This window comes from Mesoplodon bidens, assembly GCF_964165515.1.
Source record: "Mesoplodon bidens genome assembly, chromosome: 6".
NCBI classification, from domain to species: domain Eukaryota; kingdom Metazoa; phylum Chordata; class Mammalia; order Artiodactyla; family Ziphiidae; genus Mesoplodon; species Mesoplodon bidens.
Genome location: NC_138162.1, coordinates 7921899 through 7948684, shown reverse-complemented (window position 1 = coordinate 7948684; position 26786 = coordinate 7921899). Strand labels below are relative to the sequence as shown.

General features: G+C 56.6%; 2 protein-coding genes across 6 annotated transcripts; both read right to left on the bottom strand.

The window, feature by feature from the left end:
* Positions 1 to 4449: 4449 nt before the first annotated feature.
* Positions 4450 to 13901, bottom strand: ST6GALNAC4 (ST6 N-acetylgalactosaminide alpha-2,6-sialyltransferase 4). Of its 3 annotated transcripts, none has more exons than XM_081238091.1 (6): positions 13747 to 13879; positions 13236 to 13322; positions 11497 to 11682; positions 7937 to 8349; positions 5997 to 6165; positions 4450 to 5154 (listed from the first exon to the last, which is right to left on the bottom strand). In XM_081238091.1, the coding sequence occupies exons 2-6, from the start codon at positions 13245 to 13247 to the stop codon at positions 5038 to 5040; spliced, it is 897 nt and encodes a 298-aa protein (XP_081094217.1). In that variant the 5' UTR covers positions 13248 to 13322; positions 13747 to 13879; the 3' UTR covers positions 4450 to 5037. The 3 variants fall into 3 exon arrangements, with proteins under 3 accessions (XP_081094217.1, XP_081094216.1, XP_081094218.1); XM_081238090.1 differs by having other exon boundaries at positions 6058 to 6165; XM_081238092.1 differs by lacking the exon at positions 13236 to 13322 and having other exon boundaries at positions 6058 to 6165; positions 13747 to 13901.
* Positions 13902 to 19041: 5140 nt separating this feature from the next.
* On the bottom strand, positions 19042 to 26516 carry PIP5KL1 (phosphatidylinositol-4-phosphate 5-kinase like 1). Of its 3 annotated transcripts, XM_081238363.1 has the most exons (10): positions 26426 to 26516; positions 25405 to 25608; positions 24130 to 24180; positions 23777 to 23931; positions 23428 to 23552; positions 22880 to 22914; positions 22734 to 22789; positions 21837 to 21949; positions 21386 to 21539; positions 19042 to 19400 (listed from the first exon to the last, which is right to left on the bottom strand). In XM_081238363.1, exons 1-10 carry the CDS (start codon positions 26453 to 26455, stop codon positions 19133 to 19135), a joined length of 1191 nt encoding a protein of 396 aa, XP_081094489.1. In that variant the 5' UTR covers positions 26456 to 26516; the 3' UTR covers positions 19042 to 19132. The 3 variants fall into 3 exon arrangements, with proteins under 3 accessions (XP_081094489.1, XP_081094487.1, XP_081094488.1); XM_081238361.1 differs by lacking the exon at positions 26426 to 26516 and having other exon boundaries at positions 25405 to 25803; XM_081238362.1 differs by lacking the exon at positions 26426 to 26516 and having other exon boundaries at positions 22734 to 22768; positions 25405 to 25803.
* Between the last annotated feature and the right edge of the window lie 270 nt (positions 26517 to 26786).

Sequence of the window (26786 nt, the reverse complement as noted above, 5' to 3'; positions counted from 1 at the left end):
TGCCTATCAGAGTGATTAAAGTTTTAAAAGCAAAAGTCAAGAGTACAGCAGGCTCTGTGGGGAGGGATGATGGAGAGGAGAAGAAAGGCAGGGGGTCCAAGTTATAATAACAAAGGTCTGGTCTTTAAGTGGGACATGAGTTCAAGAGGTTCATTATATGTGTTTTATTTTATTTTATTTATTTATTTATTTATTTATTTATTTATGGCTGTGTTGGGTCTTCATTTCTGTGCGAGGGCTTTCTCCAGTTACGGCAAGCGGGGGCCACTCTTCATCGCGCTGCGCGGGCCCCTCACTATCACAGCCTCTCTTGTTGCAGAGAGGGGCTCCAGACCCGCAGGCGCAGTAGTTGTGACGCCCGGGCCTAGTTGCTCCGCGGCATGTGGGATCTTCCCGGACCAGGGCTCGAAACCGTGTCCCCTGCATCGGCAGGCGGACTCTCAACCACTGCGCCACCAGGGAAGCCCATATGTGTTTTATTTTTACAAGTATAATGCATGCCGTCATTCGGGTGTAACACAGTATTTTAAAAGGTGAAAAAAAGAAGAAAGATAAGTCAAATGAAAATAGAGACTTTTGCCTATCATAGTGATTAAAGTGTCAAGAGTGGTTATTTCTTGAATGATAAGATTATGGGCTGCTGTCTTCTTTTGGCTTAATTGTATTTTCCGAAATTTTTAAGATAATGGTCAATGTTTTTATATTTAAAACTTTATTTTTAATATAAAAAATGAACTGCATGTATAGCATGATTCCATTTTTTATACAACTATCTATGCATATATGTTTGTAAATGCACACAAAAGGCTTCTGGAAGAATCCACTCAGGACTACTGGCAGTACTTTCCCCTGGAGAGTGGATGTGGGGAGAGTGGGGTAGGTGCTATTTTCACTTTCTGCTTCATAAACTTCCAGGTGGTTTGCATTGGACTAATTTGGGAAGTTAATACCACTTTGTTTTTAATTAAAACAAAAGTCAGGGGGCCCCCAAGGTCCAGCCTCCAGGCCATGGAGGCACTGCCCACCAGGCAGTGTGGGGGGACTGCAAACAGCCAGGGGTGCATGCAAGGCTTCCTGCCTCCCTGGTGTCCACCTCCATCTGCTTCCTGAGCCTCAGCCCCATCCTCACCCCAGCCCTCCTCGGCGCCTGACCCACCCTGCTGGCCACGGGACAGAAAACCACGGAGCAGGAGGCCCGGCAGTCAGGCAGGACACCTGATGAACGGAAGTGCTGGGAGCTCAGAGAACGGCAGCCCCTTGCTTGAGGTCACAGGCAGGTTAGAGGGGAGGGGTGGAGGCACCCAATCCACCCCTCGCCCTTCTCCCAGCTCCAGGCCAATGACCTAGACTCCGGAAATAAAAGGGTGCCGCAGCCCAGCTCCTGGACCAAATCCGGACCTGGAGCTCCCCCGTCAGGCCTGCCGTCGACTCTGGGGCCAGGCTTGCTCCAGGAGGCTCTGCTCTAGGGCTAGCTTCCTTTTCCTGGGCCCCAAGAACAAGGGGACTTCCCTGGCGGTCCAGTGGTTAAGACTCTGCACTTCCACCGCAGGGGGCACAGGTTTGATCCCTGGTCGGGGAACTAAGATCCTCCATGCCTTGTGGCACGGCCAAAATAATAATAACAATAACAACAACAACAACGACGATTCGAAAACCCACACAGCTCCATGTGTGTCGGGTGCTTTCTCCTGCGCTAATAAGCACTTTGCAAACATACCTCGCTGAATCCTTAAAATAACCTATGGGCACTGCTGTTACTCCCACTTTCCAGAGGGAGAAAGTGAGGCACAGAGGGTACAGAGGTGCCCGAGCTGGGATTCCAGCAGACCTGTCTGCTGAATAACCACAAGCCTTTCTGCCCCCTGGAAGCCCTAGGCCTGCCTCACACGCACGCCATGGACGGCAGGTTGCGGCCAATCCTGGCGCTGCTCCCCGACCCTGCCTGCAGCTGGGCAGCCGGTCCCCCGCCCCAGAGTCGCTCCCCCATGGTCTGATGGAGGTGGCCTATGCTTCAGCCCCTCCTGCCCCAGGATGGCGGTCCAGGGTGTGACTCTCCCCTTCTCACCCCTTAGCAATCTTTGCACTGTTAGGATTCTTCCCTTCCATGGGATACTGGAAAAAGCCCTCAGAGGCCGCTGGACAGTGGGTCTGGAACCAGGAAGTACCTGGTTCTTCTCAGACAGAGGCTGGAGTGGTCAGGCTGGCCCAGGTGACGCTGGACATGGGTGCCCACCAGTACCTAGGAGAACCAAGGTTCCTGTCCTCTCCTGGCCAGATGAGGTTTGAATGTGAGTTCCTGACCTGGCCCGAAGTTCCTTCTGAGGAGAGGCTCCTTAAGATTCCAGGCTATGAGACTCACCCAGCTTCCCTCTGTCCTCAGGAGGAAGTAGGGGGCGTCCCCAGCAGGCCTGCTGAGGAGACAAAGGAGCCTGGGTGTGACAGGAAAACAGAGGCCCAACGAGGGGCTGCACGCCAAGGTGCCCCACCCCGACACATTCCTCAGGGCTGGGAGGAGACTCCTGTCCCCCAACTCACCTCCCAGAAGATGTAGGAACTGCAGTGGCAGAGAAGGGGGTCCAGAGAGCTGTCAGCAGGCCCAGATCCAGTCACCAGTCATCTTCATCTGCCTGGAGGAAGTAGCTGGTGGATCGTCCCTGCCGGGTCACCACCCCAGAAAGACAGTATCTGGGCCAACACAACAGTAAACATCCTACCCACCCAAAGGCAGGGCCAAGACAAAGGTGCCTCTGCGCACTGGGCCCCAAGGGCTGGGCCAGCCTCTCCCAAGCAATGGAACAGGAGGAGGAGGCAACCTGCTGGGAGGGGGTGGAGTTGGAGTCCTAGCAAACCCAGCAGACCCTGGGCCTTGCAGACAGAGGATGACGCAGTGAGCAGACACAGCTGATGGGAGTAGGAAGTCTTCCTGCCCAACCACCACCACCGAGGAGGGCAGGGCTGGGTGAGCAAGGGTGACCCCATTGAAAATGATGGCTCCCACATATCAAGTGCCAGCCCTGGGGACAGGCACTTTACGGATGCCATCTCTCCCAGTTTGTACCATCCCGTGAGGTAGGGACTACTTTAGTACCTTTTACACATGAGGGAGGCACTAACCTGCCAGGGTCCCGCGGCAGGAAGTACAGCCAGAACGAGGCCAGGTCTGACTCCAGAGCCCTCCCTCTGGGCCCGGAAGTTCCCCCACCAACCCCTCTGCCTGCCAGGTTACATTCCCCCCTTACCTCTGCCCACCGCCTGCTCACAAACACTTGCCAGCTGCCGGGCCAGCAGCTGTGGCTCAGCTGCCAGCCTGCTCCCTCCCACGGGCGTGCTCCCTGCCCCACAGCCCAGGGCTCTCCTCCCACACCTGCAGAGGCTTCTGGGCACACCTGGCACCCGGTAGGGGGAGGCAGGGCACAAAAGGCAGGTGGGCCAGGTGCCAGGTCTCCAGTCTCTCCTGAGAAGGCTGGGGGTGGGAGAGGGACTGTCCTGGGTCACCCAGACTCCCTGGCACAGATGGCTACATGATTTGTGAGGTCCAGTGCAAAATGAAAAGGCACAGCCCCTTGTTAAAAAAAAAAAAAAAAAAAAAAAGAATTTCAAGTGGCAACAGCAGAACACTGAGCTAAGCATGGTGCCCCGGGGCAGTTTCTGCACAGGTCACCAGCCAATGAAGTGGCCAAGCCCCAGAGCTGGAAGCTAGAACCCTAGGGCTCCATCCCAGCTGACAGCCTGGGGTCCAGGCCCTCCGTTAGTCTCCTGGTCTCCAGAAGAGGAAGGGAGGGAGGAGGGAAGTTAGGAGGGAAGAAGGGAGGAGCGGGGTGAAGCCTCCGTGGGCTTTTTCCAGCCCCCTGGTGCAGGGCCCAGACACTCAGGTGCAGCTCTCAGACCTTGGATTGCACCCTGGCTCAGCCAAGCAGCTTCATCTCACCTGTAAAATGGGCCATAACTCTAACCCACCCCAGCGCAGCTGTACACCCTTGCTACCTGTTCACTGGTGGATGTGCTTTTCCACTTTACAGGTGACCAAACTGATACTCAGAGAAGGAAAGCCCCAAGCCTGCCCTCCTCCTTGCTTTCTAGCAGTGTAACCAACCCCAGAGTTAACCGGGAATTTAACTGGCCAGGCCAGTGGAATTTGACCCTGGACCAGGCAGGCAACATGATATGGAAGAATTTCTTCCCACCCTGACTCTCCTCCCACTGGGTACAGGGTAGGGATCCCATGGAAGCCTCTGAGCTGGGGTGTTCCCTAGGTCAAGTGCAGTCATGGGGTCAGACTCCCTGACCTGGTGGGGAAGTGGGTAGGTTCCTGGGGAAGAAACATGCAGGCAGATTAAATGGCCAGAAGCCCAGCCGGCTGTAGGTCTGCCCTCAAGACAACAGGTCATGGCATTGTGGTGGCGAGAGGAGCCCCAATCCCCACCCCCAGACACATGACAACAGCCAGGACAGGCTTCCAGAAAACATGTTTACCCATACACTCCAGAGGTGGCCCTGGCAGTCACAGTTCAAAGGCCCCTTCGCCCAACAAACCCCAAGCTCTGGGTTGCCCTGACCAGGGCGACAAGCCTGGGAAGTGTGGCACCAAAGGCAGGTGGACAGGGAGTGCAGAGAGGAAGGGCCAGGGCTGGTGCTCGGTTGAAATTCACGGTGCTGGTGAATGCGGGGCCGCCAGCCCCGGGAGCAAAGGCCACCGGACAGACTCAGAGGTGGGACGAACCCGACTCAGATTACTCAGTGAGCAGGGGTAGGGAGGAGGGTGCAAAGGTCACCACGGCCCTCGTCTTCTCCCCGTAAGTCTAGAGGCCTGAGATGGCCCCAAGTGTCCCCAGGGTAGGGCAGGAAGGGAACTTCGGTCTGCTCAGCACATGACAGGAGGCAGGACCCATAAATTAAATGTCTTTGGTGGAGTGTGGTCGGAACAGAGGCCTGGTGAAGGCCTTGTGGCTGGCTGGGCGATGGGGCTACTGGGTCCTCCAGGATGGGTGGGCGAACATGATGGGCCTCTTCTTGGCCCAGCGGGAGAACACAGCCTTCTCAGTGATGAAGCGGTGAGCGCTGCGGGGTGCCCGCTCGTGTGCCAGGTACATCTGACACTCGTCCAGCCGGCCCTTCTCGAAGTAGTGGTAAGGCACCGAGGGGTGGCTCTCCTCCCTGCGGGCGGGGAACAGGGACGAGCGTGAGGCACCAGAACTCACCCGCCTCCCGCCAGACCCTGCCACCTGCCGGACACCACCCTCGCCAGGTACTACAGGCCACAGAGCCCCATGCTTGGTCCCAGGGGAGGCCAGAACCAAGGAGGGACAGGGCAGCCCCTGAGGATCCCAAAGGCCAGGGTTCAAGCCCTGGCTCTGCCTCTTGCAAGCTGGCTGACTCTAGGCCAAAGTCGTACGCCGTGAGCTTCAATAACCCATCTGTAAAATGGGGATGGTGATCATCTATCTTCTCGGCTGAAACCACAGGTCAAAATATGCGAAGCGCCTGGTGCTGGGCTCTTGGTGAGGGAGCCCTCATTCCCCGCAGCATGGAGCTGCCAGCCCTGCACACCCAGCTACTCACTGGCTGTCTGGCCAGGTGCCATGGCAGAGGGCACACGGGCTATTACCGTCTCACCCATGTGCTCAGCAAAGAAGTTCCAAAAAGAACAGAGGGTGAAGACGTGGGACCCTTTCAGTTCAGTTAGTTATGTTAGTTATGATAACGTTGAGATATATAATATCACAAGTCAGAACTTAGGTGTCATAGATCACTGACACCATCAGCCCTGATGTCGTGGTAGGCACTTTGGTAGATTATTCTCTCTCTAAACCTTCCCATAACCTTCTGAGGAACGTGTGATTGTTTTCTCTCTTGGACATGAGAAATTAGAGGCTCTGGGAGGTGGCGGCCAGGCCCAAAGGCCACACAGGCAGAGCGGAGGCTGGTATCCAGCCTGTTCCAGAGGCCGGGCTCCTTCCCACCCTGTGCCTCGGCCACCCATTGGGAAGCCCACGCACCCTCCAGCATGGACAGGGCCCACGCATGGTGCCCTCCCGCCCGGCGCCTGGCTGGCCTGACCTGCAGTAGCTGTCGCTGACCATTCCATAGACCACGATCTCCTCACACAGCTCCAGGGCGAGAATCATGGTGAACCAGCCGGTGCTGAGAAAGGAGCCTGACTGCCTCCTGGCAGAGAGAGGGAAGCAGTCAGCCAGCCGCAACCCCCAACTCAACTGGCAGCAAGGTGGCCCCAGCCTCAGCTCTCTCAAGGCACAGCACTGGTTCTCCTCCCAGCCGAGGGCCTCTCACCTTGACGCCCACAGCGGGGCTCTGGGGGTGCCTGAGGACGGGGCAGCCCCAGCCCAAGGCCAGCAGTGGGCAACAGGTGGGGGTGGGGTGCAAAGCCGGGTCCGTTCAACTCTTCCCACCCACAGAGGACTTGAGCAAACCACCCCTCTCCCAGTGGTGGTGCGGCAGCCCTGATCACATCCTGCCCACAGCTAAGGGACCAAGCTTGGGGATGGGGAAGAGGGTCGTCTGGAGTCAAATGGTCTTCCATTTGAATCTGCTCTGCGTCATCAGGTTTGCTCGTGAACTTCTCTGAGCCTCAGTGACCCATCCGTGAAATGGGGATAATTATGGGCGGTTATGGAGAGGGAACACTTGCAGCCTAGCTCCTCCCCCAGGTCCCAACACCCAACTCAGAGCAAGGAACTGTGGGGCCACCCCAGGCCTCGACTCTCTCAAAGCACCAGCACTGGTCACTCTCCCAGCCGAGGGCCACTCACCTCCACCTCGACCGAGGGGTTGTGGGGTGATTCAGTCACTCAAACTGAACACCTCCCAAGCCCTGTGCTGGCCTGAACCGGCCCCGCCCACTGCTAACATTCTCAAGGGAGGGGGCAGCTGGGAGAGAACTGCTGGGAAGACGAAGAAACAAAAGAATGGGATGAAGGATGTCAGGTGGCAGATGCTCCTTCATTTGGGGTCAACGTGACACTCCATCCACATCTGGAAGCAAACAGTCATTTGTGGGAAGACCTGGGGGAAGGAACGGCACGTGCACGGGACTGCAGCGTGGATGTCTGAGGAGGCCCAGACGGCCCGGGTGGCTGGAACAGGGTAAGCGAAGGAGGATGAGGTCACAGAAGCAGGCAGGGGCCAGATCACGTGGGGCTTGTAGGCCAGGGGAGGGAGGAGGTGGGAGTGTGGACTTTACTCTCCCCGTGAGGCGAAGCTGCTGTAGGGTGAGGGCAGGTGACTGATGGGATGAATTCCCTGGGGCAGTTGGAGCTCAGACTGCAGGGGGTGCTGCGAGGGCAGGAGGGGATGGTGGCTTAGGTCAAGGTGGCACCCGTGGGCACGGGAGGAGATTCGAGAGCCCATCGTACGTGGCGAGTGATGAAACAAGGGGAGTCGAGGGTAAAGCCCAAGTGTTTGTCTGAAAAACTGGAGGCTGGCGGCCATATTTTCTGAGCTGGGGAGGTGGCGGGGAGGAGCCCGTGCGTGGAGGAGGGGGCCACAGGAGTCGGAGCGCTGTTTTAGGCGTGTGGTACAATGAGATCTTGAGGGCAGCGCCTGGTGCATGAAAAGGGCTGTTAGAACTGTCACTGTTGCTTTCCTTATCGGGAAGGGACGTCAGAGACCAGTTCAGGTCTCAGAGCATCCCCTCCAGAGAGAAGAGCTCCCTGACGCGGGCCCACACCAGTCACCCTACAACGCGGGCTGGCGAGGCCGACTGCCCCTCACCACCCTTTGGAATTCCTCATCGCTAAGATAACTCGATGAATGAGAGCCCTCTGATTCCCAGCCCCCATCAGAGGGCAGGACCGCGTCCGCCTGTACCACTGCTGAGCCCCAGCACCTGACAGAGCAGACCCTCGATGGACCAGAGGCTGCTGGAGAAGGCAGGCCCCCAGCCGCCAGGGAGACCGCAGCAGGCAGGCCCCTGGCTCACCGGTTCTTGCCCGTCTCGTCCTGGAAGACCTGGTCGCAGTAGGCCATCATGCGCTCGGTGAAGGTGTACACCTGCAGGCCCGGGTACGTCCTGGTGAGCTGCAGCAGCACGCGGTAGGTGCGGCCGCCCAGCTCCCGGTCCATGTGTCTCCCCTGGCCCCACACCACGTAGACGGTGTCGCGGGCCTGCTGGAAGTAGTGGGAGTAGTTCCGCAGCAGCAGAGGCACGCTCGTGTGGGAGACGACCCGCAGGGTGCTGCGCCGGCCCACGTCCGCCTCGAAGCCCACGGTGGGCGCCTGGTTCATGCGCAGCACACACTCCGCACCGTCGATCTTGGCACCCAGGCCCGAGCCCAGCATCTGGCCCGAGCTGGACACCACGGCACAGCTGCGGCACGGCTCTCGGACCAGCGGCTGCAGGGGGAGGTAGAGAGAAAGAAAGTCCTGGGGGGCTTCCCTGGTGGCTCAGTGGTGAAGAATCTGCCTGCCAATGCAGGGGACACGGGTTCGAGCCCTGGTCCGGGAAGATCCCACATGCCACGGAGCAACTAAGCCCGTGTGCCACAACTGCTGAGCCTGCGCTCTGGAGCCCGTGAGCCACAACTACCGAAGCCCACGCACCGAGAGCCCGTGCTCCGCAACAAGAGAAGCCACCGCAATGAGAAGCCCGTGCACCGCAACAAAGAGCAGCCCCCGCTCACTGCAACTAGAGAAAGCCTGCTCGAAGCAATGAAGACCCAACACAGCCAAAAAAAAAAAAATAAAATAAAATAAATTTCTATAAAAAAAGAATGAAAACTAAAACAATTCTTTAAAAAAGGAAAGAAAGAAAGAAAGTCCTGGGTACACAGCTTCCACCTGCCTGCTCCTCCACCCAGGAACACCCCCTGACCACACTTGACATCTGTATCAGTAAGATGTATCAGTAAAGGGATGTAAGTCCCTTTATCAACCCATTTTGCAGATGAGGAAACCGAGGCTGGGCAGCTGGAGTGATCTTCTCAAGGTCAGACCGATGACAAGTGGCAGAGCTAAGATTCTGTGTTCAGGGAATCTTCGTGCTTCCTCATCAGCCACATTCCTGACCCTGGTCTCTATTGCTGAGGCCCTAAGAGGCCCTACATTGCATTTCCTCATTAGGGTTACATAAGCAAATATTTATAAAGCACTCAGAGCAGTTCCTGGCACAGACTGGGTGTCACGTATGTGTTTGTTAGGTAAATATGAACCTCAGCTCTTAGGAATCACGCTTAGGTCACTCCCTCCTCTGCCCCAGTCTCATTCTCATTGTCTCAGTTTGTAAGTAAAAGCAGTCTTTAGTGCCCGCGACAACACTGGGAACCTCTGGTTCTGAGCCTCAATCCTGGCTCTGCCCTTCCTAGCTGTGGGCTTAGGCAAGTCACTTTGCCTCTCTGAGCCTCAATTCCCTCATCTGTAAAATGGTGATGAAAATAGCATCTACTTGACCAGGTTGTAAGGAAGGATTCAATTAAATGCCTGGAGAGGGATCAGCGCAGACCAAGGGCACAGTAAGGGTCCAACCCTCACCTCATTATCCCCCAAGAGGCGGAAGCTGAGCCAACAAGCCTGCAAACATTCACTGGGTGTCAGGGGTCAGGGCTCCCAGAAAAGGACTTGCTGCCTACTCCAGGCCTCCATTCCCTCCTGGGGGAACACAGGTTTATGGAGGCGTGTAAAGGATATAGGAACATTAATTCTAGTCAATAAAAGACACAGCGTTGTAGCCCACTGAGGGACATTTTATGCCTGACATAATGTTGATTTAAGAACTCGTAGCCCCAGTTTCCACGCCCCAGCAATAAACAACAAGATTCCTTATTCTGCCTTCAGTTTGAGCCTGACCTGAAAACTGGGGTCTGGTCAGATCCAAGGTCACCATCAGCCCCAGGAGGTGTTCTGCTTGTCCTACACAGGGTCTTTAAGACAATTAATACTTAATTTATAAAAATCAGCCCTTTTGACATTCCAAACTTAGATTTCGTGCTCTGTTAACAAACTTGGGGGACTTGCCTGGTGGTGCAGTGGTTATGAATCCACCTGCCAATGCAGGAGACACAGGTTCAATCCCTGGTCCGGGAAGATCCCACGTGCCACGGAGCAACTAAGCCCGTGTGCCACAACGACTGAGCCTGCACTCTAGGGCCCGCAAGCCACAACTACAGAACCCACGTGCTGCAACTACTGAAGCCCCCCCGGCTAGAGCCCGTGCTCCGCAACAAGCGAAGCCACTGCAATGAGAAGCCCGCGCACCGCAACGAAGAGTAGACCCCACTCGCCACAACTAGAGAAAGCCCGCGCGCAGCAACAAAGACCCAACGCAGCCAAAAATAAATAAAAAACAAACAACAACAACAACAAAATTCAGAGGATCTGGCCACCCTGGGCTCACGTCACCATGAGCTCTGAGCATCTGAAATGAACATTGGCCATGACCATGGAGCTGGGACAGCGTCCACCCAGCCCACCTCGCCATTTGTCCCACCTGGCCAAACCTGTATGACACTTGAGTTTGTCCCCCCGACCCCAGCTGTTTTTGCATCTTGATCAAAGATTTACACAGCACCCGTTCTAAACACTGTCCATGAATCATCCAGTTGGACCTGCACAGCAACCCTACCGAGATAGGAACGGTAATGACAGCCTTTTACAGATAAGGCAACTGTGACTCAGAGGGTTGAAGGCCTGAAATAGGTCTCCTCCAAGCCAGGGTCCCTGAGCACACCTCCCTCTGACCAACGTTCAGAGAGCTGTCAAACTCCGAACTGGGAGCTTCCTGCACCAGGTGTCATTGGGGGATGCCTTTGAGAAACATACCAGATGGGGCCGTTGAAATTAGGGTGAAGGGGGTAAAGTGCTCCAAACCTCGCCCAGCAGAGCAAGCATGGGGAGGCGTGTGTCATGGGGCAGGGGCCTCAGCTGCCTTGTCACCCCTGGGCCCCACTGTCCCTGTCTCCCCCAGAGGGAGAGCTCTGGGGCTGATATGACTTTTATCTGTGTCATCTGTATCCCCAGCAGCAATCAGCAAGGCACCAAATACACACCTGCTGAACAAACGGATTGTGCATAGACAGGTAAATCTAAAGATGCACGCATCACCGTGATGTGATGATGTCTGGCTCCCCTCGCTGGACTGGGAGTTCCAGGTGGCCACCCTGTCTGACTCACCTTTTTTTATCCCCAGCACCCAGCTGAGAGCAGCCAGGCAATTATTTGTTGAATTAAAAAAAAAAGACATTTGGGAATTCCCTGATGGTCCAATGGTTAGAACTCGGCACGTTCACTGCCATGGCCCACGTTCAATCCCTGGTCGGGGAACTAAGATCCTGTAAGCTGCGTGGTGCGGCCAAAAAAAAAAAAAGACACTTCCTCTCAGAACTTGAGGCTCAGAGAGGTAAAGTGACAGGTCAGCTTGTGAGCAGGAGCCAAACCCAGGGTCCAGGCTGGCCTGACATGAGCCCATTTCTCACAACCCCAGAGAGTTGGGGGCACCCTGGTAGCCTCGGTCGGGCCTGCCCCCCACATGTTGCCCAGCCAACTCACCTTGCCATCTGGCACACTGCTGTAGCCACTGAAGTGCTGGGGCCCTGGCACAGTGGGCCTGGAGTTGATAGAGAGGTGGGAGTCCAGGCAGGAGGCCAGGCAGAAGGGCAGGCAGGCCCAGCAGCACAGCAGGATGTAGACAGCGGAGAAGCCCAAGGAGCACAGGATGATGAGTAGGAGCCGACCCTGGGGGAGACAGTTGTCATGGGGTGGGAGTGGGGGTCGCTGGGACTCCTAGAACCTTCTGCAGGGGTGCTGTACCCCAGCCTCAGGGGTCCAAACCCCAGCTCAGTAGTTCCCAGAACATCAGCAGAGGCCACCATCTCTGTTAACCAGGCCTTCCTCTGGGCTGCCAGGCTCAGAGCACATGACCCTGAGGTGAGCCCTATTATTATTCCTATATTCTAGATAAGGGAACCAACTTGGGATGAAATGCGTAGCTCAAGGCCACACAGGAAGAAAGTAGCAGGGTGGGGCCTCAAAACCAGAAACCGTGCTCTTAACCAGAAGCTGAGGTGTACTGTGCAGCCTTGGGTATAACTCTCCACCTCTCTAGGCCTGTTTCCTCTTTTAAATAGATAATACCCGCAGCGTGAACTTACTGTGAGGCCAGTGGCCAAAGCACTACCATGAAGTGCTGTGCACATGAGGACAGGAGAGTGGCCCATCAGAAGGGCAACCAGCTCCCTTCAGACCCTGGGATGAGGCTGCCTGCCCCAGCTGACTCAGTGGCCATCCCCCTAGCTGATGATCGCGATTTGGGTCAGCAGACCGGGTGGGTAAAGGGATGGTAGAAAGGGATGTGAGGGGAGCATCATTCAATGAATGGTTTCAATAACGGAAAGCTGCAGCCCAGAGGCTCCCGCCTCCAGAAACCACGTGCCAAAGGCCATCTGAACCAGGAAGCCCTCCTGGCCCACTGCCCAGAGGGCAGACTTAATGAGTACCCCCCACCAAGCCTTCCAGGCGGGGTCGCCTAGTGGGGGACACAACCCGGGCCTGCCATTGTGTGCTGGGGCCACCTTGGTCACCACCTGTGTCTCTCTGGGTGCTAACTTTCTCCCAGCCTACCCAAGGCACAGGTCCCTCCGCCGCCCCTCAGAAACCACTGAGCGGCTGGCTGGGGCTCTGTGAAAACCAGAGGTGAAAAAGCAGCCCCCCAGCTCCCCCAGGCATATCCTGCCAGAGGCCTTTGCTATTCTGCCCACAAGCCACTTCAGCTTCTAAAAATAAATCTGTGTGGCCAGCTGTGCGGAGGAGGGGGTTCAGCCCCTGAGGCCTCAGGCTGTGCCTGGCACCTGGTCCCCTGCTCACAAGGGACCCAGAGACCTTGATTCAGGCAGCCGTGGCTGACTTCCCACAACATCCAAGGCTCTCACCAGGGGCTCCTGAATAAAATCAAGAGCAGCTAAACTGAACTTTCCCAACATATCCCAGTCCCAGGTAGACAGATGCCTCACCTGGCTGACCTTGGATGCTCACAGGAGGTAGTACTATTATCTCCATTCTACAAGGAAGAGGGGCAAGGCCCTGAAACCAGAGATGGAATGCCACTTGCCTGGGGCCACACAGCCTGCCAGATCAGGGCTGGCCTTTGAGGCCAGTCTGGCCTTCTCCTCAGCTCAGGGGCAGTGGAGTCGGAAGTGACCGTCAGCCCTGGGGTGGGAAAGGCTACTGAGGCTGCTGTGCCAGAAGCCACCTCCAAGTCCCCGGTGAGCCTTCCGACTTCCGCCACTTACCGGAGCCTTCATGCTGTCACTGCCGCTCAGCAGCCGGGTGGCTGCTGCCTCCGGGGATCAGGCTGGGAAGGGATGGGAGCCAGGGACCTGCCAAGACCCAGACACTCAGAGCTGGGTCCCAGGCCTCTGAGGAAACTGCCCAGGGAAACTGAGGCAGGGGAGGGTACAGGCCGGGATCAGGGCAGATGGCTTCTGGGAATCAAACGCCTTAAAGTCGCCAAACACGGGGAAGCACTGTCCCCCTCCTAAAGGAGCTGGAATCAGTGACCCTTGGGAAACCTCCAGCCAACCCAGTCCCCATTGCACAGATGGGGAAGGAGAGGCAGACGAGAGGAGCCCTCGGCTCAAGGTCAGCCCTCGACTCTGGGTCGGACAGAAGCAGGAGCCTGGAGCCTCGACGCCCATCCCAGCTCTCCTACCTCACTAATGGAGAGGCCTGGGGCGGGACAGCACGAGGGATTTCCACCCCACTGCCAGATTCCACCACCCCCTCACCCGGCCGGGCGCTAACCTGGAGGGCAGGTTGGGACGCGCCGGCTGCTCCCGATCCGCAGCCCCGAGCTCCATGACCCGCGGGCCGGACGAGCCGGGCAGGAAGCCGGAGAACAGGGGCGGAGGCAGCGCCGTCTCCGCAGCTTCTGGAGGCTAGAAACTGAAAGGGCGGTCGCTGCCGGCGGCAGGGGCGGGGTTTGCCGGGACGGGGAGGAGACAGGGGCGCTGGGGGCGGGGCTGAACGGCGGTGGCGGGGCTTACGAGCCCGGCCTGCGCGGCGTGAGTGGGAAGTACGCGGCTGGCAGTGGCGGAGAGGCCTCCGGGACTGGGGGCCGGGCCTCGGCAGCTGGGGGCGGAGTCTGAGCTCCAGCGTCTCCCCTCTTCTGCCCTCCCGCACGTCTCCCAAGCTCCTGCGGGAGGTGGGTTGGGCGGTCCCCGTAGGAAAGGGTTAGAGGGTGTCGGAGCCAATGTGCCGTGGCTCCCTTGTCGTCCGGACTGGAGTTTCTCCATTTATGAAGTCGGGCGGCGCGGGGCGGGGAGGGGGGCGGTGCGGGACGGTAATTAAACGGGGTTTTAGGCTCAGGCGGCCCCGGGTTTCAAGCTTGGTAGGGTTGCCAGATTTAGCAAGTAAAATACAGGATGCCCACTTATATTGGAATTTCAGCAACAACCAATAATTATATTAGAAATCTGAACTTCCAGTGTCATTGGGCGTCCTGTATTTTCTCTGGCAACTTACCTGGACTACCTCGGGTGAGTTCACCTGAGCCTCAGTTCTTCTCCTCTGTGGAGTGGGGGTGATGATAGCACCTACCTGATGATAGCATCTCCCAGTGAGATGGTGCAGAGGCATCTTGTGGCAGAGCCAAGATTCAAAGCCTGGGCAGTCACTGCAGAGCCACGGCTCTGACCACCTACTTTCATCTCCCAAACACCCCCCTTTTGCTGCAAGATCCAGCGGTAAGACCAGGTTAGAATCACAGGACTGGAGATATAGAAAACATAACCATGGGACCTCCCTGGTGGTCCAGTGGTTAAGAATCGGTCTTGCAATGCAGGGGATGCCGGTTCGATCCCTGGTGAGGGAACTGAGATCCCACATGCTGCAGGACAACTAAGCCCGTGCCACAACTAATGAGCCTGGGTACTCTAGAGCCTGTGCACTGCAACTAAGACCTGATACAGCAAATAAATAAATAAACATTTAAAAAAAACAAAAAAAAACCCCCCAAAACCATAACCAGTATTCAATTCATGAGTCACTTGGTTTATTGCACACAACACAGGTTAGTGGGAAAAATAGAAAAGGGGGTAACAAACAACTCCAAGGAGAAGACTGGGAAGGTCACATCTCAGCACGAGCGAGCGGCGGGCTTTGGTCCAGCTGAACCAGAATCTCATGACAAATGTGAGTGGGAAGTCCCCTTCTGCTCCAACAGAGCATCCGTCTGGAACAGCTCTCAGCAGCATGGAGTCCTCCAGCAAAGAGCCTTCAAGTTGCTCAGTCTTGTGGTCTCATTTTAAAGGATCTGCCTGTAGGGTGTAACAGTTATGCCCCAAAGAATCTTGTCTCTATCAGTCTCTGTGCCAGTAGAGTCTTCCTGAGGAACCAAACAAATTCCTTATCTAAAGCAAAACTACTGGGACTTCCCTGATGCTCCAGTGGTTAATACTCCACGCTCCCAATGCAGGGACCCCGAGTTCGATCCCTGGTCAGGGAACTAGATCCTGCATGCCACTGCACACAAAGATCCCACGTGCCAAAACTAAGACCCAGCGCAGCCAAATAAATAAAGGAACACTGTTAATTTTTTTTTTTTTTTTTTTTGGCTACGCCAGGCGGCATGTGGGATCTTAGTTCCCAACCAGGCATGGAAACCATGCCCCCTGCAGTGGAAGTGCAGAGTCTTAACCACTGGACCACCAGGGAAGTCCCTAAAGCAACACTATGAATTTATGACACTCAGACACTTGCAGTCCTGTACTGGACAGTTCACAACAACTAATATGGAAGTTCACATTGGCCACTGTGACTCCATCTTGAATTACTGAGCTTAAATCCTATGAGTTTCACACAAGATGAGGAAGAATCATGGTACAAAACACCCCCCTTCTCAAAGTGTCCTCCAATTCGAAGCCAACTCATTGTAGGGCCCCTGCAGGTGCTGAAATGTGTCCCATTCGAAGGCTCACCTGGGGTCCCTCGGGGATTCAAAATCAAGTGCTTTCCGGGGCCAGATAGGATTGAAGGGGCAAATAGGAGGCAATTGGGAGAGGTGGGCCTGGGGTGAAGTGGAGAGCATACTTCCCATCTAAACTGTTTTTCTTTTTTACAAAATGCTTTGAAAGAAAACATTGAAAGAAAGCTCATCTTACCACACGCATCCCCTTCTGCAGGGCCCTGGCCTGGGAACCAGCCTGGGCTCGGGCTCTGGTCCCATTTCAAACTCTATTTTCCTATTTCTAAGAGGTTCTGGTGTGGGCACAACAGCAGGGTATCTGTGTTGGGTATCTGCACCCAGATCAGCAGCTTTCCAGGGCTAGCACTCCATATGCAAAGCCAAATTCCCCCAAGCCGGTGATCTAGGCCTCCATGCCTCTCCCCATCCTGTTGGGGGCTCTGTTGAAGCAGCCCTGCCCCCGGGGCCTCCGCTGAGCACAAGCCTTCCTTGTATCCCCCACTCCAGCCAGTTCAGTCTCTCTCCGTGGCCCCAACCCCAAGGGGAAAATGATATGTTCCCTATGGATTCATTGATCACCCACAATGGCTGGTGACGATTCCTTCCCCAGAGAGGCAAATCCTTCCTTGCTAAGGCCACATGGAGACATGGTCAAGTTCCTGTCTTGACAAGCCCAGACATGCCCAAATGTCCTGGGCTCCCAGAGTAGATGAGGATCATACATCCACAGTGGAACTGACACTGGGAAGTCCCACAGCCTCAGATGAAGCTCTTCAATTTGGTTTTGGCAAAAGTCCTCTCCTTACTCTTCTTCATAGAATAAGGAGGCCCTCCTGCATCCTTCTTAATCACCGTCCACCCACCCTGGCCGCAGTTCCAATCTCCAGTTGCACTGAGCTCGTTCCTACTTCAGGACTTTTGCACTTGCTATATCCTCTACCTGGTCTTCTCTATTCAGATGGCCAGCTTTTTCTTGTCATTCAGCTCAAATATCACCTCCTCAGAAAGGCCCTTGCCAACTCTTCTATCCAACACCGCACCACCATCCTTCTTGTCCCAACCTGATTTATTTTTTTCATAGTACTTGTCACACTCTGAAATCATGCTGCGTACTAACTGGTTTTCTTGTTCATGGTCCATCTGCCCACCAGCTTCTAAGCTCCATGCGGGCAGTCAGGTCAGTCATGTTCTTAGGGCATTTCCAACACCGGCACAGTGCCCGGCACAGACTCAGTGCTAGATAATGTCTGTTGAATGAGCCAGTTTGAAGAGCCAGGAGTCCTGGGCCTCGTGAGACCTTGGACAAGCCACTTCCTTTCCAGCCGCAGGCCCTGCCTCAGCCCATTGCCAGAGACCCAAAGTGGGTAGGGGCTGAGCCATCCCCATCTATGAGCGTAGGGCTCGGGCCCTGACTCAGCCCCGTCGGATCCAGATCCCAGGGAAGTGTAGGGCCAAACCCCAGTTTCCTGCTGTGCTGCCCTTCCACCACAGAGTCTCCACCACCCACCCACCTCCTTAGTGATGACTTTAATGCACTCTATGTCTCAGCTTCCTGCTGAGCCAGAACAAGAAATGCTCTGTGGCTTGTGCCAGCTCAGAAAGGTAGAGTCACCCAGACAGCTCGGGGTGATGTCAATTATATTTATGTATATATATTCCAGGAACCCGCACTCCAGCCCTGCAGCATAAGATTTCCCTTTCCTCTCCCTTCCCCCACCAGCCATTTTTCCTCCTTTTCTCTCAAGGCCAATGGAATGGCAGTGGTGGGTGTAACTGAGTGAATTTCCCAAGGTCTGGAGTCATCCAGTCCAGGGATCAGCCATTGGCCCACAAAGCCCCCCACACCACATCACTGTCCCCCCAGCCCTGAACTCCAACCACAGTGTCATGTTTTTCTCTCTAGTGCCAAGGTCTCTCTTACTCCAGCTCTTTGCTGTGTCCTTGGCTTGGGACCCTCCCAGAGCTGCATCTGATTCTTCTGGTCTCAGTGAAGGGGTTAGAGCACACCCACCCATCAAATAATTAGGTAGAGGCTCCTTCCCTGAGCTCCATAGCCTCAAGTTCCTTCACAAGCCTTTGTCACACAGGTTGCTTTTGTCACTGTCCCCCACCCCCCCGACTGTGAGTTCTGTGGCGGTGGAATCTATGCATCTTGCTCCACCCCACGTCCCCATTTCCCAGCAGAGGGCCTGTCACATAGCAGGTGCTCAATAAATATTTAATGAGTTAAATGTTTCCATGTTAACGATTAGACCACTGAGGCACAGAGAGGTTTAGCACCTTGTCCTGATCACACAGCCAGGCCCCAGAGAAGCTCTAGAGGAAAGGGCCACTTGGGCATGGTCGGATTGGACTGGGGTCAAAGGCAGAGTTGGAGTTTCCTGGAGGAGGGAGAAGGAAAGAGCAGAGGCTATGCAGGCAATTTTCTTCTCTGCTCCCAGTGACGTCTGTGTGTCCAGGTCCCTCTGTCTGACCACCAACCCCTGCTCCCATTTCACAGATGATAAAAGTGACTCCCAGAGGAGGGCAGAGCTTACTCAAGGTCAATAGTGGACCGCAGTCTAACGTTTCCCAGAGCTGAAGCCCCCCCCACTCCCCCACCTCCTCCCACCTGCATCCTAGAGGAGCAGGAGTGAGGGGGGCCACCCCAGAGGGAGGCCAGTGGACCCTGCTTGAGCCAGGGCGGGGGGTTGGGAGGCCCGTGTTCTTGGGCTGGCCTTGCCACTTACCCGTGCATAAGCCCCTTAAAGCCTTTAGGCCTCAGTTTCCCCATCTGGACGACAAGGGGGCTGGGATTGGTGGCTTCAGCCTCCCCCCTTCCCCAATGAGGACAGGGCTGCGGGAGCTGGTGAGTAAGAATACAGTCTCCTGAGTCCAAAAGGCATAGTTGAGTCCTGGTTCCAGCATTTATTGCTGAATGATCTTGCTCAGTCCCTTCACCCCCTGAGCCTTCATTTCATGGTCTGTAAAAAAAAAAAAGAATAATAGCATTTTTTTTTTTTTGAGGATTAAATGAGCTAATGTAGGAGAGTCCCTGATACAATGCCAGGCACAGCATCCCCAGCAAAATGAGTTCATAATATTAATTAGGGGATGCTGCCCTCTGGAGGCCAAGAGGAGGAACAACAGGCGAGGAGAGCCCGACCCGCTGCCCGGGCCAGGCTGGAACCCGCGTCCCCAGCGGGCGACCATTGTCCAGGTGGGGAGAGCGCGGCTGGGCGCCGGTCACTCGGTGTGCGCCTCCACCCACTGGCAGAGGCGACGGGCGTAGCGAGTTGGGCTGACGGTGGAGAAGGTCCGGCCTGGGTAGCGCAGCGTCTTCCACAGGTGCTCCAGCCGCTTGCGGAGCCCGTAGACTGTGGTGAGGTCCACGAGGCCCAGGAAACAGCGTTGCTCTGGCCCGTCCAGGATGTGTAGGGCGTTGGGGGCGTCGGGCAGCAGCCGGCGGTTCTGGGTTTCCGGCTCCTCCAGGCTCTGTACCCCTCGCATGGACCTGGGGGTAGACAGGAGGGTGAGGTTACCACCTCCTCCAGGGACCCCCAGCCAATGGACCCTGTCAGCACGGCCATGCTGCCCCTGGGTCATTCCCACACCTCCCGTGTGCCCGGACCTGTGATGTCAGATAAACTGGGCGGCTGAGTAAAATGCAGTTGACGGTCTAAAGCTGAGCTGTCCATTATGCAGCCACCAGCCAGCCATATGTGGCCACTGAGCACTTAAATGTGGCCAGTCCCAAATGAGATGCGCAGTAAGTATAAAATACATACTGGATTTCCAGAACAGTGTGAGAAAAAGAATGTAAAATGTCTCATAAATGTTTATATTGATTAGATGATGATATGATCAAAGTTTGGATGTACGAAGTAAGTGAAATATGTTATTTAAATTATTTTTACCTATTTCTTTTTTACTTTTTAAAATGAGGCTACTAGAAAATTTAAAACTACATGTGTGGCTCGCATTAAATTTCTACTGGGTAGCGCTGGTCTAGAGCATTTGGGTCACACAGACTCTGGCTCTGCACTTATGTGCCACATCACTTTGGGTAAGTCCCATATTTGGGTACTTCCTAAACTGCTGTTTGGGGTTATCCAACCCTGGAAGTTTCAGGGTGGCAGAATTGAAACCTTGCAGACAAAGTCCAGCCCAAGTTTGCAGATGGTGTGTCTTTTTGCCTCAAACTGTATTCCAAATCAGAAGGTGCCTCTGGCTGGGCCCCCAATCCCAACCAGAAGCAGACTCAGTCCCCTAACGTTGTCCTCTTGTGATGGTGGGAGTTTGCGAGTGGGGGTAGGGGGGGTCGCTGAGGGCTTTATCCCTGCCCTGCCCAGGTCTTGGGGGAAAGAAACCAATCAAAAAAAGCCCCACCCAGGCACCAACCAATCAGAACCGAGTGGTCTGGGAGCCAGAACAGAGTGCTGATACTCTCTGCAGTGCCAGGGTTAACCTGGGTGTGGTGGGTTCTGAATGAGGGGCTGGGAACTGGGTGGGGGTGGGGCTGTAGCTGTGACCATTTACCAGGCAGCATGGAGAAACAACCATCGTATGCACACTTGGGTTTACCTGCTGAATGACGGCTGTAATCTGGACACCATCTGGGGGTAGAGGGCAAGGGAGAAGCTGACCTAGGTTGGATGGGCAGACTTGGTGGATTCTGTGCCCCATGGCAGGCATTCCACCATCTGGTCAGGATGTGCTCACCAAGCCATTACCTTGGGTTGTGCCCAAGACTCACCCATCCCAAGGTCTTCCTCCAAGGGGTGGGGATGGGGGCTAGGTGAGTGGACATCATTTTTCACTTGTCTTGTCCACCCACTGGATCAATGAACTTATTTCCTTGAAGTGCCTGTCTTAATCCCTGAGTCATTCGGTTCAACCACAGATGTGGGCCTTGGAGGACTGAAATCCAAGTAACTAACCAAGTACTAACATGAATCCTCAGAAGTCATTCTACAACTTCACTTCCTCTCTCTGAATCTCAGTTTCCACATCTCTAAAATGGGAATGAGCCCATCCTCTCAGTGAGGCTCATAGTCAGCATGCAAGGATTGGCTGCATGGAAGAGGAAGGCAACAAGATGATGGTGCCAGTGGTGAGGACTTCGGGGTCCTCAAAGTGAAATGACCGAGTTAAGGGGAAGGGCTCTTTCTAAGGCAAAATTTAAATAGGTCTGAAACCTTCAATGGCTCCACATCTCCTTCTGGAAAATGGGCGGAGTCTTCAAAAGCCCAACTGGATCTCACCTGGTCTTTCCTCTGCTGTGATCCATCTGTGCCTGCTACCCCTGCCGGCCAGGCTTCTCCAGCCCTCCACGCTACACACACACACACACACACACACACACACACACACACACACACACACACACTCTGCACTTTCCAGTCTTCGAGCCTTTGCCTGTGCTGTTCCCCCACTACACCGTCTGTCTTTTCCATGTTCTCATCACCTCATTCTTGCTGTTGCCTCTGGGGGGCCCACCTGGCTGTGCGGAAGATGAGGCTACTGCCTGGGCCCCGCTCATCCTCATGGAGACGCTGAAAGGCCATCAGGAGGCTGTAATCCAGCACGTTGAGCTCCCGGAGGAAGGCGGTGTCCAGTTCCATCTGGCGGAGGAGCCAGCTCCGCTGGGGCCCTGCCAGAGCATCAGTGCCCCCACCTGAGTGCTCATTGTGTGCCAGGCAAGTTTCTGAGGGCTCCACACACATCTGCCCTAGAAGGGCAGATGTCATTACTGTCCCATTTCACAGATGAGGAAACTCATCTGTAATTTGCCTTGGTCACCTAGCTAGAAAGCTGTGGAGTCAGGATTCTCTGCCTGACTCCAGAATCTGGGCTCTTAAAGACTCAGGCAGAGAGCAGTTCCAGGGACACCCTTCTAACTTCCCTCTAAATGGAGGAAGAGCAGGCAGTGACCGCCCCCGTGGCTCACCGAGGTTGATGGTCTTGCCCTGAAAGTTGAGGTCTTTCAGCACCAGGACAAGGGGGCTACCCTCAGGGGCGGGCTCCACCCAGCGGCTCACCTCGCAGCCCTTGATGTCATACCTGGGAAGTGAGGGGTCGGGGAGACAGAATTCAACCTTTTACAGACTTGAGACATACAGGGAACTCACGAGGTAATAAGAAACAAGAGCTTCCACTGGGTGACTGTCCAGATTCTCAGCACAACCCCAGTCCGTTACTGTCCCCATGTTAGAGATGAAGAAAAAGCCTCAGAGAGGTTTTTTGTTTTGTTTTGTTTTTAACTTGCCCAAGACCACACAGTGAGTAAAGGGGAGAGCAGGGATTCCAACTCAGGCCCTTGAACGTCCAGTCCAGACTTCACCCCTGCCTGTGACTGCCTCTTGGCACCTTGTCATCCCTGGGGTATCCCAGACAGAGGGGGGGCCCAACCCTAGACGCAGCAACAGAGGGCATGAGTGAAGTCCGCGCCCTGGGAGAGCACCAGCGTGGAGCTCGCAGGCAGAGGCAGGGCTAGGAGGCTCAGAGGGCCACCTGCAACCAGAGGCTAGTTTGAATCCCTGCTCCTCACGTAGTAGCTGTGTGGCTTTCCCCTCCTCAGTTTCTCATCGACAAAATGGGGATGATAAGGACAGCTACCCCTCAAGAGTTGTTCTGGGAATAAGGAAGATGATGAACGCAAATGGCTCAACACAGCGCCCATGGCATACTGAGTGCTCAAGAGATGCTGGTCCTGGGAATCACTGTCTCCGACCCGTCAGGAGATCTTGGTAACGTCTCTTCTCCTCCCTGCGCCTCAGCTTCGCTGTCTAGTGAGTGTGGGTGCTTCAGGTGGCACATTCCGGGTGGGGCGGGGAGGCCGACTCACCTCTCGGAGATGCGGCCGGTGGGATAGAAGACGCTCTGCATGATGATGAAGTATTTCTGGAGACGGGGGTAGGGAGTGAGGGAGGACAGGATCTCACCCTCCAGCCGCCCCCTCCGGCCCGGCCCCCTCGCCTCGGCCTCACCCACCTTCTTTCCCTGGGCCACCCGCAGACTGTGCACTCCTGGAAAGGGAGAGGGAGTCAGGTAGAGAGGCCCTAGACTCGGCAACGCCGGGTGCATCCTGCCCCAGTTCCAGGTCACGCCTCCTTCTCGCGATCCGCCGCATCCCGAGCCTCCGGGCCACGCCCCAAGACCCCTTCCCCAGCTTGGGGTGGTGTCCCAAGTCGACCCGCTTCTAAATTTAGCCCCAAAGATGCCGTGTCCCCCAGGCCTAGCCCTGCCCATATACCCTCCTCCCGGGACTATTCAATCCCAACCCCGCCCTCTTTGGGCCCCGCCCGAGGTCCTGACCCCGCCCACCGACCCCGCCCTCCTGCGTTACTGTCTAGGACCCGCCCCCCCACTGAACTCTGCCCCCAGCCGGCCCCGCCTCCTGTCCAGTCCCCTCCACCCTGCTCAGGCTCTGGTCCCCTATGCCCCCCGTCCTGGAGCCGCCCACTCCCTGACCCCCTCCCCTTCTCACTCTCTTCACCCCTCTCCTCGCCCCGCAGTCCCGGGCCCCTGGCCGGTCATACCCAGCAACCGCGCAAGCAGCGAGTGTGGGTGCCGCTGCAGGTGTTGCACGTAGCGGGGCAGGTGGGCGAGCAGCGCCTGCACCTCCCGGCGCCGCAGGGTCTTCAGGAAGAAGCGCTGGTCGTGGCTGGGGGGCGGGGCGGAGAGGTCACTGACCAGGTGGGGCAGGAGCCGCGTCCGCACCGCCCCTCTCGCCTCCTGCCCTCGCCCCCAGTCTCTCCTCCTCCGTCTGACCGCTATCCGGCCCTGACCCACCCTGACCTGGCCACGCTGTCTCTCTCCTCAAGAGCCCCCCTCCGCCCCGGACACCTCTCCCACCCCTTCCCCACCCCACCCCAGCCGCCAGCTCACGACAGGAAGAAGCTGGCCTTGCTCTTGGAGGTGCTGAGGAACTGCAGGTAGGGGCCGCCGGGACCCAGCGCAGCCTGATAGTCCTCCTCTGCCAGCCCTAGGGAGCGCCGCAGTCGGGCGAAGGCGGGGCCAGCCAGGGTGCCCAGCTCGAAGCCCTGCGGAAAGGAAGAGCAGCCCCAAGAGTGTCCCTGGGGCCCAGCTGTGTGCAGTTGGCTCTGGCGCGGGAGGGTCACGGTAAGCACACCCTTCCTGCAAAGCCCCGGGGCAAGCCATCATTCCCACTGCACAGATGGGGAAACTGAGGAGAAGAGCAGAACACCCCCCCTCCCATGCAGCACTCTTGGGCTTTCTACCTCGTGAACCTGGGTCAGGACCTCGGAGAAATCCTCCTCCGTGGGCAGCCCCTGTAGCAAGGAGCAGAGGGGCTCAGGGCAAGTCTCAACCCCCCAGCGCCAGCCCAGGGTCTCCAAGCATCCTGTACCTGGCCTCACCCCCGTTGCCCCCAGTTTGATTCCTCCAGCCAGTGGGGACCACTCTGGGTGTGCCTGAGTTGGGCAGATAGACTGCCAGCCCTCCCAGAGCTGGAGGGAGGAGGAGAGTAACCCAAGGCAGGTCCTAGGTGTGTCTCATTCACTGCTGGGTCCCCAGCACCAGTCTCTGAGTTAGAGCCTGACGCATGTGCCCAGACACACGTTGGCCAAAGTGTCGCCAGATGCCCTCCCAGTCAAAGGGGATGGCCTAGAAGCCTAGGACTGTCTGACTCAGCCTGGGAGAAGCAGGATCAGAGAAAGCTTCCTGGAGGAGGTGCCCCCTAAGCTGAAATCTCAAGGGTAGTGGAGAGGAGGAGGAGGGTGCTCACAGGAGCGGGAGCAGCAGTGGCGGCTACCAGGAAGGGAAGGGGAGCCTGAGTGACTGAAGCGAGGAAGGATGGACTGGGGAGGAGGCTGGACAGTTGGCCCTTGGTGTTGAGCCAGCAGGACCGTGAGGCCAGGCTGAGTACTGGGGAGCCATGGAAGATTTTCAGCAGGTGATGAGATTTAGAGGACTCCTACTCTCTCCCTGGACCTCCAGGTCCCTGTGCTAGGACCTGGCTCACAGGATGTGGTCACACTGTGCACACATATGCACACACACAAACAACACACATGCTCACCCGGGCCATCCAGCTGCTGAGCTTGCAGTGGGTGACCCTTTCTGCTGAGCCAGCCTGGCCCCAGCCTAAGCTCTGGGGAGGATGGGCTGGGCTGGTGGGGTGGGGGCGGGGTCCCTTCTCAACCACACACCCTGGCAGAACCAGGAGGGCCTCAGAGACCAAGGAGTACAGTCCCTCCCATCCATTATACAGAGGTGACACCGAAGCCCAAAGAGAGGCAGAGACCCACCTAGATCAAACATCAACCACCCGGGTCAGGGGCTTCCTCGCACTCCCCACACACCCTGGGCTTTCTGGCTTCCTGGCCTCAGCCCCCACCCCAGAATGTCCCTCCCTCCCTGCACCAAGCCCCTGCCTTCCTCTCCTTCTATCTAGCCCACTCTGTTCCCCAGCCCTGCAGTATTAGCAGGACGGGGCATCAGCCTGGTCTTGCTGTCGGTGCTGTGGAGGTGCACGGGACAGACTGGCCACTCACCGTGGGTGGGTGGTCCATGGACACTTGAGTGGCAGCCCACAGCCCTGCCTGCATCATACACGTCAGCTGGTGCAGCTCATGCCCTGGGCCAATCTCAAACAGGCCTAAGCGAGACTGCTTGTCTCGTAGACGCCAGAGGAGGCCACGGCGGCCAGAGCTCGAGGTGGCAGCTCTGTGTCCAGCCTCTGGGGAGGGGGCCAGGACCTGGGGTGGGAGGCACCAGAAGCAATGAGCCTGAGGCAGCAAGCATCCCACAGGGGAGAGACCCTGGTCTGAGTCCCACATCCACTGCTTGTCAGCTCACCCCTCATCCCTCTCTGCCTCAGTTTCCTCAGTTGTAAAATGCAGATAAGGCTGGTACCCACCTCACTGGGTGTTGTGAGGGGACAGTACCTGGCATGCAGTCAGCACCCAAAATAGTGATGGTTATTTTCAGTAGGCAGAGCATTTGTTCTGCGACCTCTCACTAGCTTAGGTAGATCACCTAACCTTTCTGCACCTCGTTTTCTCCTCTGTAAAATGAGAACTGTAATAACTCCGTCGTGGCAGGTACTAACTGTTGTTACTGTTGAGTTTGAGCATCCTGCACAGGAACTCCTTATAGTAGGAGCTGTGATGTCAGTGATTCCGTCATCTATTCCACTCGTCTATGCCGAGGTCCTCCAGGCCAGCGCGGAGGGTCAGCACGAAGCTGAGATCATAGCTGCTGACCCCTTCGCATTGGGCGCCCACCATGTGCCCAGCACTGTCTGAGAGCTTGACCTCCTAACAGCCCTATGAAGGAGAAGCTTTTATCATTGTCTCCATTTTCCCGATGAGGAAACTGAGGAAGTTCTCAGGGATACCCGCCGGACTTCCCGCTTCAGACCTGCGGCCCCATGTGGGGCGTGTCCCAGTCCCGCCCAGTGCAGGACCCCTTCTGGGTTTGGATGGAGGTGTGTTCGCCCTGCACGGGGAAGGGAGGCCCTGCCCCTGCCCTCCAACCCTTTCCTTTCCTGTCCTCTCTCGGGTCTGCACCTACCTCGTGGGGCCCCGGGCTCGGCGCGGCCATCGCCCCCGCAGCAGCTTCCCCGGGCTCTGGCCGCGTCCCCAGCTGCCGGGCCACCCCGCTGCAGGAGCCAGGCCCCGCCCCTGCTTCTGGACCGACCAATCGCGTGGTTCCGGTCACGGCTGCACCCAATCCGAGCCGGGGCGCGGGCGACCGCCTGCGGGTCCCGCCCCCGGGGCTGCAGCACCCTTCGGACCGCGGTCCAGGGCTGGGCAGGGCCGCCGCGCGTTGGTTAAGGTCCCCACCGGGGGAAGACCCCACATTCCCTTCCTGGGGTGGGAGACTCAGGTCTCGGGGCGCTCGGGGAGGCGGGTAACTTAAATCCAGTCCCGCC